This window comes from Curcuma longa, chromosome 1 (genome assembly GCF_044706935.1).
Source record: "Curcuma longa cultivar G26 ecotype Majalengka, Jawa Barat chromosome 1, ITB_CL_G26_1.1, whole genome shotgun sequence".
Taxonomy (NCBI): domain Eukaryota; kingdom Viridiplantae; phylum Streptophyta; class Magnoliopsida; order Zingiberales; family Zingiberaceae; genus Curcuma; species Curcuma longa.
In genome coordinates, this window is record NC_133861.1 from 26,315,327 (window position 1) to 26,335,269 (window position 19,943).

A 19,943-nucleotide genomic window follows, 5' to 3' on the forward strand; every position below is an offset into this window, starting at 1 on the left:
TTTTCTAACTATAATTTCTTTATCATTTATTTTTTTTAAAAAAATCCAATTAATATCAATAATTGAAAAAATAATAATTCAAACTTGAGTTCTATTAATTTAAGTCAACGCATCTTAAATAGTTTAAAACTTGGAATAACTTTTGATGATTTAAGTTTTTGAGAATATCCATAAGTAGTCGATTAAATAACGGATAATCGTTATAGTTTCCTCCGAAGCGGTGGGGAAAACACGCCGCCCTACCTCTGAGCGGCAATTCCAGATGCCCCTCCGGCGGTCGCCTCTTATTTCTCCCGCTGCCCTCACCCAAAGCCCTCGAAGCCCTAATCTTCTTCCCCTTATCCTTCTCTCTAGAGGACATGCTGCTCCCCGCCGTTTGTCTCTCAGCGCCCGCCTCCCTCGCCCCCTGACTTGTCGCTGCTCGCTCAAGCCGACCGATGCGGCGGATGCGGAAGGCGGAGCACGATGTGGCGGGAGGGGTAGCGGACAACCGCCAGGAAGAGGGATGGGAACCGGCTGGATTCAGTGTCGGGATCGGCGTGCCTGCTATCCTTGGCAAACTGAGATCGCATCGGATGAGCTTAGGGGATCAGGCCTTCTTCCTCTTGGCCTTCATTGCTTGCACGGTAATACTTTATTTGCTTCGAGACTCTGCTACTGTGTGATCATATTTGGGGACTGGAAACACTAGTAAAATTAGAAGATAGAGTGCAGTAGCGACTAGATCATCCGTCGATATGTTATTATCAATCCGATTGGTTTCCTTTGTTTATGATGAAAATTCTATTGGGAAGGATGGCTAGATGTGGTATTGCAATATTTTAGATTATTAATTTTCTCATGCTTTTGCAAGATTTGTGTATCGCCATACCCAATTGTATGTTCATGTCAATGATAGTTATAACAATAGATTAACATGGCTTCTTATGTCCTTCATGTGTTTCATCATCATCAGTTGTACTTGTCGTAACTATTTTTGGTCGGTTATTTGAATCTTATGCCCTTGTTGAGTTCTATGCAATACTATATCACTAGTAATATTTAAATTATCATTTTTTTAATTACATTTATTAGTGTATTCTTTGATTTTTCTCTACCCCTTACACCTTCCGCTTTAATAGATTCATATGTGCTCCATGTGCTTGCTAAATTTCAATTTGATGGTATATGGTGAAACTCCTTTGCTTATAGCATATAGATAGTAATTGTCTCAAACTAGAATTCAGGAAACAAGAAATAAAACTGATGCTATATTTCTCTATTATAAATATGATAATATAATTTTTAAAGTTGACCTTCTATTCTACAAGAGCTTCTAGTTTACTTCTTTTAATGTGGGTTTCCGGGAGAGATGAAATTCTTGTTGTGCTGACGTCCAGCTATTCAACTAAAATTTTTTGGAAAGCTATATAACTAACCTATTTGTAGAAGTGTATGATACATAAACAAAGCCACAATTTCTGTCAGTTTACTTTTCTTACTGCTCGTTTTCTGTTTCATTTGCATGCTCTGATTTACTGATTGTGCCTCCTTTTGAATCCAGTGTTGAAAGAGCAAATGAATTGTTAAACAGGTTAACTTAGAAACTGATATTATGCTGCTTTACTGATCATTGTATAATTCAGTTGTACTGAAGATTTTATTTTATTTTATTCTTTATCTTTTGGTGCAGACCTCGGTAGCATTTGCTAGCTTTGTAATTGCAGCCATCCCAACTCTTGTTGTAAGTATTTAAGTTACTGTCCAAGGTAGTTTAATATGAAAGACAATGCATGCTGTATGATATCTGGAGTCATGCTTTTATGTCTTAGTAAACTTTTATCATGCCATTTCTTGTATGACCTTTCCTCTTCAACTTGTGCTATTAGTAGGACTTGATTAGAGTTATCAAAGTTGCATTGGTGGCCCAACCAAGTATCAAAGAGCTAGCCAGGTGGTATGCAGATTGTTAGAGGACAATAAGAACTCATTTAACATTTACTATAGTGCCTATGGGGTCTTATATAGAATGGGTGCCAGTGGTCCATAGAGTTACAATCATCTCATTTGGAGATTACATACTTTGATATGTGTGGGTTGGAACTAAGGGAGACAAAAGTTGTCATGACCCATTTACATGACACAACTTAGCCTGCAATTTTGCATGTTATAAACAAATTAAGCTACATATGACTCATTTATTAATATATAGATATTTAATTAATTATTTAGTAGTAATTTATATGTCATTAATATATGATCTAATAAATAAATTATGAATATATAATATAATAACATATATGTTATAATATATTATATTTGTTATATTTGAAGTTTTTGTATAATTAAAAATAATCATTATGATGTTTATATTTAAAGTTAATTTTAGTTGTTAAACAACTTGTGTTATTCAACTCATTTATTATTTGTTTAATTATACGGGGTGTGTCACATGACCTATCTAACCCGTTGAATTAAATGAGTCATAAACGCATTATAAACAAGTCATAAGCGGGTAACTCTATTTATAAATTAGTTGTTTTGAGGTTATAGATTTTAATCAAGATATTAAACAGGTCTGGTATAAGTTAGGACTAAACGGGTTGCAAGTCAATGACACACAACCAGTCTATAACCAAGCTAACGTGAATGACCACCTCTAGTTACACCCTTAGAAGACTTATATATACACTTGTTATTGCTATGTTGCTAGCCTTTTGTAGGTAGGCTCCTAGTAAGAGAATGTGAATATTTTGAAAGGTTCTTTTAGGCGGTTGGTGATCAACCAATTGTACAATGATTAGGCTGTAAAAATTAAAATAATATTAAAATGGAAAGATTGATGTTAATATCAAAAAGGACTAAATCATATATTTAAGAAAGTGCATTAATCAATCAAAGTAAATTTATAATGATGTCATAATTGTAAGTAAACGCATAACAACGATAAAAAGCATTGTTTAGATAGTAACGAAGAAAACACATAACACAACAAAATATATGACATTAATTTGATGGTGGAATGAGAAAGTACAAGAGAAAGTAAAGGAAAAACAAACAATCTATAAGATATTATATACTTGTAAGAACAATGAAAACTTTTAAAAATATACAGTAGCCAAGAAAGAAACTAAGAAAGAGAGTACGAGTATAAGTATTAGGAGAAATATATGACGATTCGAATACGGCATAGGATAAGATAATATTAAAGTTAAAAATAGTAGTCAAGAGTGTACTTGGTAAGTCAAAGGGACGTGCACTACTAACTAAAGAATCTTGATGGTGGAATGAAAAAGTACAAGAGAAAGTAAAAGAAAAACGAATAACCTATAAGATATTATATACTTGTAAGAACTATGAAAATTTTAAAAAATATACAATAGCTAAGAAAGAGGCCAAAAAAGCAATGAATGAAGCTAAAAATAAAACTTTTGAGTATTTATATCGAAATTGGATACAAAATAAGAGGAAACAGACATTTACAGAATAGCTAAAGCGAAAGAAAGGTAGACAAGAGATTTTATTCAAATAAGATGTATTAAAGATGAATGCAATAAAATACTAGTAAATGAGGAGGAAATAAAAGACTGATGGAAAAGATAGTTTCATCAACTTTTTAATAAAGGTTTAAGTGATCAATTTAACTTAGATAATTTAAGTAGATCAAATGAGTATAGAAATCTAAATTGTTATTGTAGAATTCAAATTTTAGAAGTAGAACAAGCTTTAAATGAGATGCAAAATGGAAAAGTAGTTGGACCAGATGATATTCCAACAGAAGTATAGACGTATCTAGGGAAATAAGGTATTGAATGTCTTACAAAGTTATCCAACCTAATATTGAAAATTGAAAAAATATCCGATCAGTGGAGGGTAAGTACTTTAGTTCCCTTTAAGTCATACCATGAAATTTTGAAAAAGAGTAATAGAAAAAAGAATAAGGAAGGAGACAACAGTAATCGAAAATCAATTTAGATTTATGCATGGAAAGTCAACAATAGAAGCTATATATCTTCTCAGACAATTAATTAAAAAGTATTGGGAACAGAAGCAAGATTTATATATAGTATTTGTCGACTTAGAAAAATTTATGATAGAGTCTCAAAAGAAATTACATAAAGAATTTTAGAAAAGGGAGGTGTTAGTATAACATATATTGAACTAATTAAGGACATGTATGAGGATGTAATGACAAGAGTGAAGATTTTAGACGGATTAATCGAAACGTTTTCTATAAAGATAGGATTACATCAAGGATTAGTGTTAAGTCTCTATCTCTGTACACTAATCATGGACAAACTCACTAAACACATTCAAGATACGGTATCGCGGTACATGTTATTTACAGAATATTATTTTGGTAGATGAAACACGTGAAGGAGTAAATGTTAAACTCGAATCTTGGTAAGAAACGCTAAAGTGAAAGGTTTTAGGCTTAGTAGAGTAAAGACAAAATATATGAAATTTAAGTTTAGTAATATTAGACGTAATGATATAATTATTAAGATAACAGACGACGAATTATTTGTAATTGAGAGTTTTAAATATTTAGAATCATTTTTACAAAAGGGACAGAGGGATTGAGATAGATGTCTTAGATAGAATACAAGTGGGATGGTTGAAATAGAGGAGAATGTCAGGTGTTTTGTGTTATTGTAAAGTACCTTACAAATTTAAAGAAAAATTTTATAAAACGGCGGTTAAACCTACTATGTTATATGGAGTTGAATGTTGGACTATAACTCGAGCACATGAATAGAAGATAAGAGTTGTAGTGATGAGCATGCAGACATATAAGAATGAACATGATAAGAAATGAAAATATTAGAAAGAAAGTTGGGGTTGCATCTGTTGAGAGAAAACTCTGGGACATGTTTAAGATGGTAGGGATATATACTTAAATTACCAATAAATGCTTCAGTTAGACTATAAATTATGACAAATGTGCACATCAAATAAGGAAGAGCAAAATCAAAAAGACTTGTTAGCAACAATAAAATAGGATAAAATTTACTTAAATATAAATGATGATAAAATGGGGATAGAGCCTAATGACGTAGAAGGATCTATATAGCTGCGTTGTCTGGAAACGTGTAAACGACGGACGTCCCCGTTTCCGAAACGCGGGGAAACGTTTCCATCCGTGGAAACTGATGGAAACTTCAACCTCCGCCTGCGCGAGATCAGCGCTCGCAGGTTTCTCAGCATCCGAAACTCCGCCGTCAGCCCCGTCGCTGCCTGGCTTCTCCTCCTTAACCGCCGGCACATCCGCATCCTCCGCCATCAGAACCACCTCCTCCGGAGATCCTAGGGTTTCGCTCGGAGCGGAAAGCAAGCAGAGCATTAAAGAGGAGGAACAGAAAGTCAGCCCCGTCTCTGCCTGGCTTCTCCTCCTCCTTAACCGCCGGCACATCCGCCTCCTCCGCCATCGGAACCACCTCCTCCGGAGATCCTAGGGTTTCGCTCGGAGAGGAAAGCAAGCAGAGCATTAAAGAGGAGGAACAGAAAGGTTCTTGTCATTTTGATTGGATTTGACCAGGAAACATAACGCCGTTTGGTTTATTCAGGTTCCGTCAACGATGGACCGACTTTAATTGCCCATTATTGACGTTTGGTTTATTCAGGTTCCGTCAACGTTGAATTCGCCGTTGTAGGTGTTCGACGTTTCCAAAAACTGAAAACTTCAACTATTACCGTTTCCCATTTCCGTTTCCGCGTTTCCCGTTTCCCGTCTCCAAGTTTCCAGACAGCATAGCCATATAGCCAACCTCATCTAAGGAATAAGATTTTGTTGTTGTTGTAAAAAAAAAAAGGGCAGCCCGGTGCACGAAGCTCCCGCCATGCGGGGTCCGGGGAAAGGATCCATTGTACGCAGCCTTACCTTGCCTTTGGCAAGAGGCTGTTTCCAGGATTTGAATCCGTGACCTCTAGGTCACATGGCAGCAACCTTACCGTTGTGCCAAGGCTCCCCTTCATTTTGTTGTTGTTGTATTTTTTTTTAATTTTAATTTTAGAGATTGAATTTTTTATTATTTAAATAACTATTTCTTTTTTCCTATTAAATTGTTTTTATTTGAGGTTCCCTTGCCCCTTATTTATAGTCCAAGACTGTTTATTCTGATAACTTTTGGCTAGAACCAGTCGACTCGACGATCAAACTGCCAATTGAAATCTTAATAAGAAAATATTATTGGCTAATGATGAGCATACAATTGACCAAGTTTATATTTAATTGACTCAAATCGCTTTCAATCAACTCAATTGCATCCAGTGTACTGAGTTAGATAAGATCACAAGCTTATCTACCAATGACTTTTTCAACTGTAGTTGACTCCACAAGGATCTAGCAAATTTGAACAATCTTTAGTCGATTGATACTTATTCTAGTTGATCTAGCTAGTCGATATAACGACTTTATCTTTCTAACGGTCTCATAAGTCAACTCAACTGGCATTTGTATCGACTCAATTCAAACAGAGGGCAACTATTTGCTTGAGCATAAGATTCTAGTTGATTAGATAGTCGACTAAGTCGATTTGATTACTGATTTTCTCATCTTCCATTTCGTATGCCCTCACAAACTCTGAGATCAAGCTCACGCTTAGACTATGGCCAAGAACTCAGGGATTACAAGTCACCTTATTTCGGACAGCTCACTGTCTTTCGGTTGTCACAACTTTATGTTGTCCAAGAATCCACCTTCCATTAGGTCCTCAGTCCCTCGGATGCACCAAACCCATGACCTGCTCGATATGCCCATCCTTCAGTATCACCTACGAAACCACCTCTTGTGCTTGTCGTCAAAACTGTCAGCCAACTCTCCGCGCCCTATGATCTCTCGGATGTTTCATACCATCTTTCTCTAAACTCAAGCAATCTTTGAGTCTTGAATCAAACTAATTTGGTTGACCAAAACAACTTAACCACAGGAACCACGTCGAGTCAAGCTCCATGAGCTCAAAATATCAAAACATCTTAGTTTAACATGACCACTTAGGGCATAATTGTACCAACACCCTGGACTTGCTGCGGCAGAAATGTCACTCTTACCTGACTAATAGTTTGTGGAGTTTTGTTTAGACCCAAATAAGGTTATTAGAGGACCAATGTTTCAAACGAGAGTAGTTGGTTCATTAGAACATATTGAATTTACCATTGATGTTGCATGTTTTGAGGTGATGCATGTCTGTTCCTTCTTCTGTAGGCAATGAAGCGAGCTGCCATATCTCTTACAAGACTAGCAGATACTGCACAAGAGGAGCTTCCTAGTACCATGGCTGCAATAAGACTGTCAGGCATGGAGATCAGTGATCTTACTTTGGAATTGAGTGATTTAAGGTACATAATTGTACTTATGGTTCCAAGCATGAGGCATGTTGATACCGATGTTTCTTGTTTTCAACAAATGACTTCCATGTACTGATTCATGACTTTTGATTTTAGTTCCAAATATTCCTAGAAACACAACCAACTAGAAGTGCATCTATTGCTGATAATAGAACCAAGGCACATCTTTTCCAGACACATTGCTAGAAATATTTAATGGCTTTCTGCTTTTGGCCATATATTGTAAGGTTGAATTGATTAGACATGAATGTGTAAGAGAAAGAGAGATCGAGGATCAACCCTTATGCATGGGTTGAGGGTCTGATCTGACTAGGATTGGTATGTTATCCTACCAAATGGTATGTACTGGTTTGGGTATCATACTATTTCTTTCGACCAATTCTGGGTAGTACTATCATCCCATTTACTTGTCCTGATTGGTACTAAAATCCTTCCCTTTATACATTAGCTTCACATTAGAGTTCATAAATATTAGTGACCTTGCCCCAAGATAATGTTAATCAAGAAACCTTTGGATAAATGTGTTACAACTGGGAACTTGTTTTTTCATGATTTTTCTAGATATGTTTGGATAATTTGGGCAAAACCTTTGGCCCTATTGCACAAGGTCTTTGGATGAATTCCCACCTATGCACGATTGGGGTTTATCCCTTTCTACTAAAAAATGTAAATGTTTGTTCCTTGTGTTCCAACTGTCACCCTTGATTTAGCAGAAAACCACATTATGTTGGGGAACCTCAGGGATGAATGTTCTAGACAGTAATCGTGTCTGAACAGAAAATCTTCTGATTATCTTGTTATCAGTGTAAACCAGAAAATGACAGACCATGGTTATCAAGTTTGCACTCAGCATCATTCCCAAGTAGGATTTATAAAATAAACTTTCATTTATATAGCCATTTCAAACATTTGACACTCAATAAAAAAGTGGCAATTTTTTCATATTATATCATCCAATTTTTGGTTATATGAGAAACCATTTTTTAACCTCCAAGTACAAAAAAGGTTATTTAATCTTTTCTTTTGTAATATATTTTATAAAAGTGAAATGGATACAAGGATGTCTTATGATACCATAACAAACATTATTGTAAGTGTAGAAAATAATGGCAGATTTTGCTATTCATTTATTGTGTACATGAATAATGCACTTTGTATGATATTGAGATGATGCAAAATGTGAAATGATCATAATAGTAGTATTTATTGTAAGTTAATATACATGACAAATTCTAAATTTCAATTACAATTCATCAGAAGAATATTAAAAGGGTGTCTTTGAGAGACATAGACCAGCTCAACTCCTGTATCATTCAAAGTCGGGCAAAAATCAAAAGGGTGTCCCTTTTTATTGGAATCGTCATTTATGATCAAAATAGCATCTCATCTTGTAGCAATTGTAATCCCGTAACTATTATAATATAATGTTGAGCAGTATTGACCAGAGATAAAATATCTAAGTTATAGTAGATATAATTTGTAGTTATGACAATATAATATTGACTAGAGATGAAGTGTCTATATTGTAGTAGCTATGAACTATAGCTGCTATAATATAGTATTACTAGTGTTAATTAGAGTTGAAGTGCTTATGTTGTCATAGTTATTCTTGTAGCTACTATAATACGCCGAACAAGTGTATTTTTGAGAATAAAAATGGATTGAAGCAGGATAGGGCTTTTTTATGATAAATGAAAAACGAGGCATCCGTTTGATGATTCTAATAAAAAGTGGCATCCTTTTGATTTTTTGCCCTTCAAACTCCCACTCCAACATGGAGAAAGATCATTTTCCCTTTTCACATCCTTATTTTGTGTCAGAAAATAATATTAATCATCTGTTCAGATCATTATATTTCTGATGCTATTGTATATGAACTTCTAAGGTTGTGTGGTAGTTCCTGTTGGCTAAAAGGATTTCAATTATGTCATTTTCGTTAAATTGTTAGTTTTCCAACTCCAATAAATGGACTAATAGAAATTATTCTGTTGCTGTTCTCTTAACATGTGTGTTAGCCACTTATTATACTGCCAAGTTTGCTAGACACACTCTTTATGACTAATTACTCTCTTTGTGATCCATGTTACATCGACAAACACCTAGAATAAGACAATTAAATTAAATTATCACTGGAGGGGGGATGGAGGAAGATTCTAGTCGAATCCTTCATTATACAATTCAAAATTTTGAGTACGAGTTGTGGCTTCTTCATGTTGATGACAATGATCGTGATATTTCTTTAGGACATAGATTAAAAGTTGGTGCTTTTGCAGTCATTGACCACCTTACATGTTTCTAATTGACCAGCCAAGATATAGCAGATGGCATCAACAAATCTGCACAAGCTGTCCAAGCTGCAGAAGCTGGAATCCGACAGATTGGTTCTATAGCTAAGCAACAAACAGTTTGTAAGTTTCTTCCGAATTGCTGATTCATATACTCGTTTGAGCTTGCTATTGCTGACAGTTGGATTGTCATTCCTCTTTGGAAACAGCTTTGATACAAGAAAGAGCAAACTTGCCAGACATTTCTTTGAAACCCATGGTAGCAGGTGCTGCTAAGAAAACTTCTCATGTCGTCGGCCAGGCAAAGAAAACTTTGATGAGCATTATATCTGGAGGCGAGAATAACTCAGATGGTGAAAATGAAGATATGTCTGATAAGATGGAAATGTGACCTACATGATGAACACTACTGCAGCAAGTTTTTGGAGGACTGAGAGAGCATACGATACACCGGACACTAGTCATAGCACGGTATGATTGAAAATGGAAATTTTTTAGTTTGCTACATTGGCTGAAAGTTTTGTATACCAAGTTGTGTGCTTGATAAACAAGATTTCAAATTAAGCAACGTAAACAAGTTAGATTTGTTAATGATTTAATATATATCTAAATGGAAGATGTATGTATACAAGGCTTGCATTATTATTCTTATTGAAAGAAAGATAAGGTGGTAGAAAAGTAAGTGGATCACCTACCACATGGCAACACAAGCAAGGTCGTGGGGTGGTTCATGGTGGAGGAGCCTTCCAAGGTAGCCTCTAGTTGAGAAAATGGATGAGCAAAATAGATGTTCCTTGTGTAGGTGCTTTCATTGATGGAAAAACAATTCTTTGTTATTGTTTTAATAATACAATTTAAGTTGGATCTTATTCAACATTTGTAGTTGTGCTAGATGGACTTGGAGCTCAAGGATAGAGTAGCTCGGGTCGAGAATGTACTCTAAGCCTGATCAAAGAAATACTCGGATGATGATTCGAGGATAGGTAGCCATGGATCAAGGAGGGGCCTAAAGGCCGCGAGTGTACTAGCATATCAGATAGGATTTGACAACTTAAGAACTATGATGTTTTTGTGCATGTAGATTGTATTGATGTGTGATTATTTAGATCTTGAGAAGTTATCTAGGAATTAGTTGTTGAAATACTATAATTATGGGAGGGGTACCCAAGTCATGTTAGTTGACTAGTTTAAGCCCCCAAATCTTACAAAGTGCTTATGATGGGTTGTAATTTTACATGTCAGTTGATTGGATAAGAGTTCTAATTGATTGGAGTGTTGGTATTATCATGCCCTGAGTAACCATATTCAACCATCATGTTTTGATGTATTTGACAAAGAGTTTTAAGTTGGATTTTGCCTATGTTATTAATATGTGCACGAAGTTCTTGAGGACTTGGTAACAAGCACATAAAGCTCACATAACTTGTAACTTGACAACGTCGAGTTGTGTTAATTGATTTGGCATAACTTAGGCTCAAGAGGTTTGATAGAGTATAGAGAAGAATAGTATGAGACAATAGAGGGATCTTAAAATGAGAAGATTGAACTAGTTTGACAACTTTAAGAGTAATAAAAAAAAAAGTGACCTTCGGAGGTAATAGTGAAGGATGACATGTGGAGTAGGCCATGAGCTTAGTGCATTCAAGGGATTGAGTGTTGGTGTAATCATGACATTATACATGTAGTTTGATTTTGGGTGAAGGTTTAAGTTAAATTGTTTTGTGATTACTAATATGGTGCGTCAAGTGTGCAACTACAAGGTACTTAACATAGATATTGCAAATGCGATGAAAGTGTTGGTGCGATCATACCCTAAGCATATAATAGACATATAGGTTTTGATGTTTAGACAAAGATTAAGTTAGGAAGATATTGTTGATCTCATATGTGCATGTTAAGTGTGCAAGTATAGGAAAGTAGACATGTGTGGTAGGTGCAATAACAAAAGTTCAAGTAGATTAACAAGATATGAATACTTGACACATGGAAAATCCAAGTAGATCAGGGACCAAACTTGACAGTATGAAGTCCCAATAGATCAGAAAAGCTCGAATGCTAGGCAAGACATGAAGTCCCAATAGATCAGAAAGCTCGGATGTTAGGCAAGACATGAAATCCCAATTGAATAGGGAAGCTGAATGCTAGGTAATACATGAAGTCCCAGTAGGTCAAGAAGACTGAATGATTAACATGATGATGCTCTAGAGGAAAGGAGCTTCTAAGCATTATGGAAGCCTTAGAGGGAAAGAACTTCTAGATATGAAGGTTTCAGAGACAAGGAGCTTCTTTTGTGTAATGAAGTCTCAAAGGAATTGAAGGTCTTTGGCACAAAGTTAATTATGTGAGGAAGAGTATGTGTATATGTACACTAGGGATGAAAGGATTACACGTAAGTACATACTCAACCTTAGAAATTGTTGGAGTTAAAGTACCAATCAACCGATTTAGAAATTTAATTAATAAAGTATTTAATCAATCTTGATCCACCTAGATTTTTCTATTATCAAGTATAAGGTGCTGAAGTGAAACCTTAATCTACTCAACTCATTCAAAGATATTGTTCAATAGTCAAACATATTGATCAAAAATCAAAACTTAATCTGTACCATAATCAATCTTAACATAGGGTAGATTGTATTAGCAAGGATGAACCTTAAGACTATCTCATAACAACTTAGCATTGACTTGTTTGTATATTGAGACACATAAAAACAAAATGAGATGTTAGGATGAAGATGTTTGATGTAGTGTATTTAGATGCGCTAAGCATCATTAACACACATGGATCATGCTTTGGTCAATCCTAAAGGAAAGCTTATGTATAAATGATGAGTGTATAGTCAAACGATCATGGTTGAAAATTAATTTGAAATACTATTTAAAAATAATTTTGAAAATTTTAGTACTATTACCTATCTATTGATAGATGTATCTAATTTTGTACCTTTTTTTAAAAAAGTATTTCCATTAAAAAAAACTAATTTTTCCTATTAGATTTTGACATAACTAATATCTATACAAAATTTTATAATTTTTTAAATAATATAGAACTATTTCTTAATTTCTAAAGTTGGACTACTAGAAAGTTCGAATTCAAAGTGTGATTATTGGTGTAAATCAATATTATTTTGGGAAATTTATTGGAAAATGGTCAAAATGAAGGAAATAAGTGGAAGAGTTGGAATTTTCACTAAAAATTTATAAAATTTAATTCTTAAGATGGATGTGTACTTCTTTTGGTGATAGAAATCACTTTCAAGGTGAAATATGAAATTAGAAAGGAAATCTTAATTGGGAGATAAAGATATTAAGGTCGATACATTTAAGACACTGAGAGAAACTTTTAGTTAAGAAAAATTTGACTAGATGGGATGTATCAAGTTATTCCTCATTGATAATCGGTAATAACTTCAAAGTTAAGCGCTATAAGTATCAACATATGAGATCAAAGAAAATTCAAGGATGAAATCTTGATATATATGAGTGATTCTTAATACCAAAATGGTTATTCCTAGTGGTTAGGAATTTTGAGAATGATTATGAGTGCAATCTTCATTAACTAAGGAGGAGACTCTTAGTTTTGGAGAAGTGTTTTTAAAGGGGAGGTCTAACTTGTAAAAACATAAGTTGCCTAAAGTTGGGAGAGATGTTTCGTAAAGGGGGGAGGGACTTCCCTAAGAAGAAGGAAATTAGATAGATTGGAATAAGGGGGAGGTACCTTAATGAGATGAAAGACGCAAAGGATGAACATTGAGATAGCATTTCAAAGGAAGAAATATAGTCTTTTTATATTAAAAGGGGGAGAAATGGAATTTAAAATGATGTACGCAAAAGAGAATATTGATGGGGAAGTGAGAAATTCAAGTGAAGGATCTTTACTTAGACTTGACACTAGCATAAGTTTTCGGGTGATCTTTTTAATGTATGTAAAGGAACGAAGTGAAGTATTAAAATTAAAAAAATGATACTAATTTAAACATATTGTCAAATATCATAAATGAAAAAAGTATGGATGCAATCAAGCCCAACTTGATTTTGATGACCAAAGTTTGTATTTTATGTAGGATTGCAAGCACAAGGTGAATAACAAGTTTAATTAATTTTTAAGAATTGATAGTAAATAAAATAAATAAAGCAATCGATTAGAATTTATAACAGAATAATGATTAAATAAATATTTACAACGGAATAAGATTAAATAAATATTTGATGGAATAAGCACTAATCAATATGCAATGGTATAAACACTTAGTCAATTTGTAGTGAAATAAATATTAAGTTAAGTTGATTAGATGATTTGGAAGAATAAGATAGAATAAGAAAAAGCAATACCAAATATGTACATAAGATTTAACGTGATTCAGCTTACCTCTAGAATTCCTACATTTATGACGTATGATCCGTTAGGTAGATCACTAGCTCTCGAAATCCTTCTAAAAGATATTCTTTCCAAAAAACTTTTAGAGGTGAAGAAACCTCTTATGAGAATCAAGTTGAGCAATATAAAATAATATTAGACAATAATAAGATATAAATAGAACTAACGAATAGAGTTGTCGACTGAGCTTGGAGAGCACTTAGATGCAACGTAGTAGCAAAATCATAAAGGAGTCAAGTATATGAGAATTGATTGATATGAGTGCTAAAATAAGTTCCTCGACTCTCCTTTTATAGAGTCCTGTCAATTATTGATGTGATAATTGTTCGATCACTCAGACACTACTGACTCGGCCATAAATTTGATTTACTTCAACTCTATAGGATAACTAAGCGGATTCGGGTCGTCTGGACTCCCGCCAGATGCTTGAAGCAAGGTCAACTTCTATTCTTGATCATTTCATCTAAATCGTTGGTTCTCGACTTTGGGTCACCTAGAAGCTTTTAAGGTTGCCTGAACCTTGTTCTGGTTTCTTGAAAGTTCATGATTGGATCTAGTCAAACTTATCTACCTCAAGTCACTTGGATCCTTTCTGGTCCCCTAGAACATCGAGTAACTTCCGATAACACAAAGTTATTTTACAAAATATTTTTTTCTATTTTTTTGGATAACACTGATTACCCACCTTGACTTAAAAACATAAGGTAGTCTATAAAATAATCATATTTTGCACCTAGTTATATAGCCTATATACCCTCAACCCTAAAAAAAGATTGCTCTCTTTACCATTTTCTATGTGAGAAAGACACTCAACTTACCTTGTCTGGTATTTCTAAAACTCATCTTTGCTGGTGTTTGGTTCAACTTTTTGCTAATCCATTGGGAATTCTACTACTTAATGTCTCTAGTCATTTGATCCATTAGGATTTGATCCGGCGTAGATAGGCGAGAATGACATGGATGGAATGTGAAAGAAGAGATTATCCGGGGTAGGGACAAACTAGTAAAAAGACCCGCTCAGGGGATCCCGATCTCTTGCTTAAAGGTCGCAATACACGACTTTAAGAAGGGGTCAACCTCTTCAGAAGGTGAGAAGGTACTTTAGCACAAGTATCGATGTCTTACTAACCTTCGTCCGATACATCCCGACCTCTTGGGTCCAACACTCTCGCTCCTAATAGACAACCGACCTCATTACGAGGTCAGCACAGGCCTTGATACTTAGGATAAACTCTTCGTAGCTTCGGTCTATAGACTACGATTCCTATCATAATCTTAATAGGATACAAGCATTATCAGCCGACCCCATTATGAGGTTGGTACCGGATAGGACGCCTAAGCTGACCTCTCACTAGCCTCGGTCTATATAACCCAATCTCCTACAATTATCTTAGTAACAAACGGACTTCATATACCTACTTCATTATGAGGTCAGCGCGTACTTTGATACCCAAACCGATCTCTGCTTAGCTTTGGCCCATGAACCTCGATCTTTCACCGTGCTCAGCAAAATACGGACATCATCTGCTGACCTCGTTAGGGGATCAACACGGGTAGTGATACTTAGAACAATAGTAGGTGGACCCTACTCTTACAACAAGTTTAACAAAGCACAGGCATCAGATGTCGACCTCATGATTAGGCCCCGACCTCACAAGCTTACCTCATGGCATGGTCCCAGCCTCATAGTTAAGCCATAGGGCCACACCGATAGGCTCAGATGCACATCCAGGGTTGTTTGGCCTTAATATCATACAATAATCTCATTCATACACTTCAATCAGATCGGACGCACATAGGAAAGCTCGGACACATACCTAATTCAGCTCATCAACCCCTATAAGTTCACGGCATACCTGCACATCCCGGTCACTCCTACAAATCAGTCATTACCGACCTCAGGTAGATGGATAGATATCAATGAGCCATCACGCTGACTTTTTCATCAGGCTTCGCAACTTATCTACAAGGAGCAGGATAGGGACCAAGTGCCCCTACTTGATCCCGTACAATCCTACCCGTCAAAAGAGGATAAATAGTGTTGCTAAGCCGTTGGATGTTAGGAACTTGTCAGATATCGGTCCGCTAATCATGCTTTCACAGCCAATCACAAATAATGAGATCCGAGGATACCGCTCCCGCTACCTCTATATAAACCCCGCAGGTATGACAACTAACCAGCTTGAATTCTCTATACATATTTCTACTTCACTTTTCTATATTTCTGACTTGAGCGTCGGAGTGGCCACGCTGGGAATCCCTGGCGCCTTGCTAATCCGTGCATTCAATGCTTGCATCTTCGGGTCCTTTTCATCGACGAGTAACCTAAGGTTGACGTGACATTTTATTGACTGGTGACTTGACTGTCGTCGGCATCGAGCCGGAACAAGATTTTTCTACAATTTGGTACTTATCGGGTCTTTCGCTGTCTAGTGTCTGGTCATCTAGGACCTTTATATAGCTTGATATTTGATCACTTGACCTATCAAAACTTCTTTCCTATGTCAAATTACTTGCGCTTGTACACTTAACACATACATCAAATCCACGAATAATCTAATTTTAAATTTATCATACATAAAAATATAAATTTGATGTGGTGCTACTTGTACCAATATTTTAATATTTGAATAATATATTTATTATTTAGGTCAAAGAATTAAAAAAAAAGGAAGAAAGAGAAAGAGAAAGAGAAAGAGAAGAATTTTAAATTTACCATACATAAAAATATAAATTTGATGTGGTGCTACTTGTACCAATATTTTAATATTTGAATAATATATTTATTATTTAGGTCAAAGAATTAAAAAAAAGGAAGAAAGAGAAAGAGAAAGAGAAAGAGAAGAGTGAGTATAGAAGAGTCCAAAACTATCACTTATTTGGAGATTTCTAAAAGTTTAGGTGGATCCAAAACTAGTTATATTTGAATGACAGACAATAAAAATATAAATACATGAAAAAAGAAGAAACTAAAATAAAAAATACTTAGAGAAGAACAATAAATAGTATAGATATGAGAAGAAAGAGAAGAAGTTTATCAACAATTGAGAGATGAAACAACGTCTATTTGGAGATGAAGCCAAAAGAGAAAATGACTAGGGAGATGAAAGGATATCCCTTGTAGGTTACACTGACATAGGTCTTTACTTGGGTGGGTAGATGAAGGGTAAATTTAAAAAAAGGAAAATTTTCTTAGAAATGTCTCTTTCATCATTTTAATAATTTACCTTTTAATTTTTTTAATCTTTGTCTAAGAAGAAAAACTATGAACTACGTGAATGACAAATGGTTACCAATTTAAGAGTTAAGTCCATAAACATTCGACAAGTTTACTTGAGGCAATTTGTAATAATTGTTGTATATTTTTGGACTAAATTGTTAATTTGTGGAAAGAAATTTGTGTACTCCAAACACTGAAATTCAATGGAAGCATCGAGGAAATAATTAGAACAATTAATAAAATATTATTTTAATAATAATAGTAGGCGATAGAAGAAGGGAAAATTGGGGAAGAGGAAGACCAAACGGTAGAGCAGCGCAGCGCAGCGAAGGTTCGATCCATCGCCGTGGACGCATCGGCACCGCCGCCGCATTATTCCTTCACCGCCCTGACCTAATCCTCCGTCCGCCGCCGCAGTTCCGGCGAGCCTCGATGGCGTCGACGCCGAAGGCCGACGGATCGGACAATGTCATCGCCGCGGCGCGCCACATCGTCAGGAGCCTCGCCACCACCTCCGAGGCTGCTGACGACATGATGCGCATCCTCTCTGCCTTCGACCACCGTCTCTCCACCGTGCCTAGCCTCTTCTCGTCCTTCCCCTCCGGGGACGAGGAGGACGCATCTGGCTCGCCCGTCGACGAGGTGGAGCCGCCCTCGTCCTGCGCTGAGCCTTCCGAGACGGAGGCCCGACTTAAGGCCGCTGAGAGGGTCATTCTCCATTGGGACCCCTCGAGGCCGGACTCCCTTCTCTGGGACTCACCTGAAACCGCCGCAGATTACCTCGCCGCCGTTGACGAGGTCATCGCCCTCGCGGAGGGTAATTCTTTGGATGGCGCCGAGGAAACTCTCCAGATCGCAATTGCTCGCCTGGGCGACGAGTTCCGTAACCTGATGATCCAGAACGCGGATGTCCTCGACTCAGAGAACCTCCAGGAGTCCATCAAAAGGCTTTCCATTTCCTTCAGATCCGCTCCCGCTAACGCTGCTCCAGAGGACGTAGGAGAGTCTCCTCTGCCGGATCAGCCCTTGGCGACCCAGGTCAACACGATGTGCCTCTCGGACGAGCAGATCTCCAACTTGATCTGCCCTGAAGCCATCTCCGACCTTAAAGATATCGCGGACCGGATGATCAAGGCTGGGTACCGGAATGACCTCTGTCGGGTTTATACCAGCGTCCGCTGTAATATCCTGGGCGATTGCCTTTCCCTTCTTGGAGCTGGCGCGGTCAGCAACAAAGAGGTGCGGAGCATGGAGTGGACGGCTCTCGATCACAAGATGAAGATGTGGATCCAAGCCGTGAAACTATCAGTTGGGTTCATGTCAGCTGAGAGGCAGCTGTGCCAGCAGATCATTGCTGCCTCAGATGACCTGAGGGAAGAGTGCTTTGATGAGCTTGCAAAGTTCTGTGTCATGCAGTTGCTCAAATTTGGGGATGCAATAGCTGAAGGGCAGAGGTCCACAGAGAGGCTTTTCCGTACACTCGACATGTTTGAGGCTCTAGCTGGAGTGTTTCCGGATATCCAGGCCCTTTTCTTGGGTGATTCTAAGGATTATATCTGTGAGGAGATTCAAAGCGTTCTTAGTCGATTAGGGGAAACAATTAAGAACACCCTGGCAGAGTTTGGCAATATGATTCAGGGAGAAACTTCAAAGAAAGCATTACCAGGCGGCGAGATCCATCCACTCAACAGGTATGTTATGAATTACGTCAGATTGCTTGCAGAATATAGCACCTTGCTCAATCAACTTCTTGAGGATGGTAGCTTCAATGGACAAGATAGCTCAGAAGGGGGTGAGAGCATGACTCCATTGGCTCACCGAGTGCTCTTGCTTATATCTTACCTGGAAGCAAATCTGGAGGAGAAATCCAAACTTTATGAGGATGCTGGAATGCAAAATGTGTTTCTGATGAACAATGTGCTTTACATTGTTAATAAGGTTAAGGAATCTGATCTGATGTCCCTTTTAGGTGATAATTGGGTTCGTAGGCGGAGGGGGCAGATCCGACGATACTCTACACAATACTTAAGAGCTTCTTGGACTAAAGTCTTATCTTGTTTGAAGGAAGAAGGGTTGTATGGGAGCTCCCATGGGTTCTCCAAGACAGTTCTCAGAGAAAAATTTAGGAGTTTTAATCTGGCTTTTGAAGAAGTATATAAGATTCAATCAGTATGGAAAGTTTCAGATCCTCAGCTACGACAGGAATTGAGAATCTCAATATCGGAACAAGTCCTTCCAGCTTACCGTGCATTTCTTGGGAGGTATGGGCAATTTTTACAAGGTGGATGGAATTCAGGAAGGTACGTCAAATACACAGTGGAGGATTTGGAGAGGTGCTTGGAGGATTTCTTTGAAGGGCTACCTGTGCCATCAAGTAATTTTAGGAGAAAGCTTAGCTTGCCTTAGTGGATTCTGTACAGTGGTGAGCTTTAATTTCATATTGCACGTGTCGCTTACTCCATTGTAATATTTCATTCAAGTTCCTTTTTTCCTTTGACAATTATTTTGTTGATTATGCTACACTGTTATCAGAAGCTTGCTAAGTTCAGCTTGCATATTCAATGGACTTGTATGTGTACAGAATCTCTCAGTTTTGGTCTGTTTATATATATATATATATATAGTCCATACAATCAACTAGATATGCGGTGTTAAATATTTTCAAGGATAAATTACCAAAAAAAAACCCTTAGTGAACAAATCTATACAATTCTTTTCCTATCCAGTTGCTGTT

The 19,943-nt window shown here is 36.7% G+C and overlaps 1 protein-coding gene and 1 pseudogene across 1 annotated transcript; both read left to right on the plus strand.

Annotated features, from left to right (window-relative positions):
- The first annotated feature begins 217 nt into the window (after positions 1-217).
- On the plus strand, positions 218-10,210 carry LOC141844722 (uncharacterized; annotated as a pseudogene).
- Positions 10,211-17,515: 7,305 nt separating this feature from the next.
- Positions 17,516-19,816, plus strand: LOC141840141 (exocyst complex component EXO70B1-like). Its single transcript, XM_074728046.1, has one exon. It carries the CDS (start codon positions 17,642-17,644, stop codon positions 19,613-19,615), a length of 1,974 nt encoding a protein of 657 aa, XP_074584147.1. The 5' UTR covers positions 17,516-17,641; the 3' UTR covers positions 19,616-19,816.
- The last annotated feature ends 127 nt before the right edge of the window (positions 19,817-19,943 follow it).

Coding starts and splice junctions, on each gene's coding strand:
- LOC141840141 (XM_074728046.1), top strand. CDS start 17,642: ATGGCGTCGACGCCGAAGGCCGACGGATCGGACAATGTCATCGCCGCG.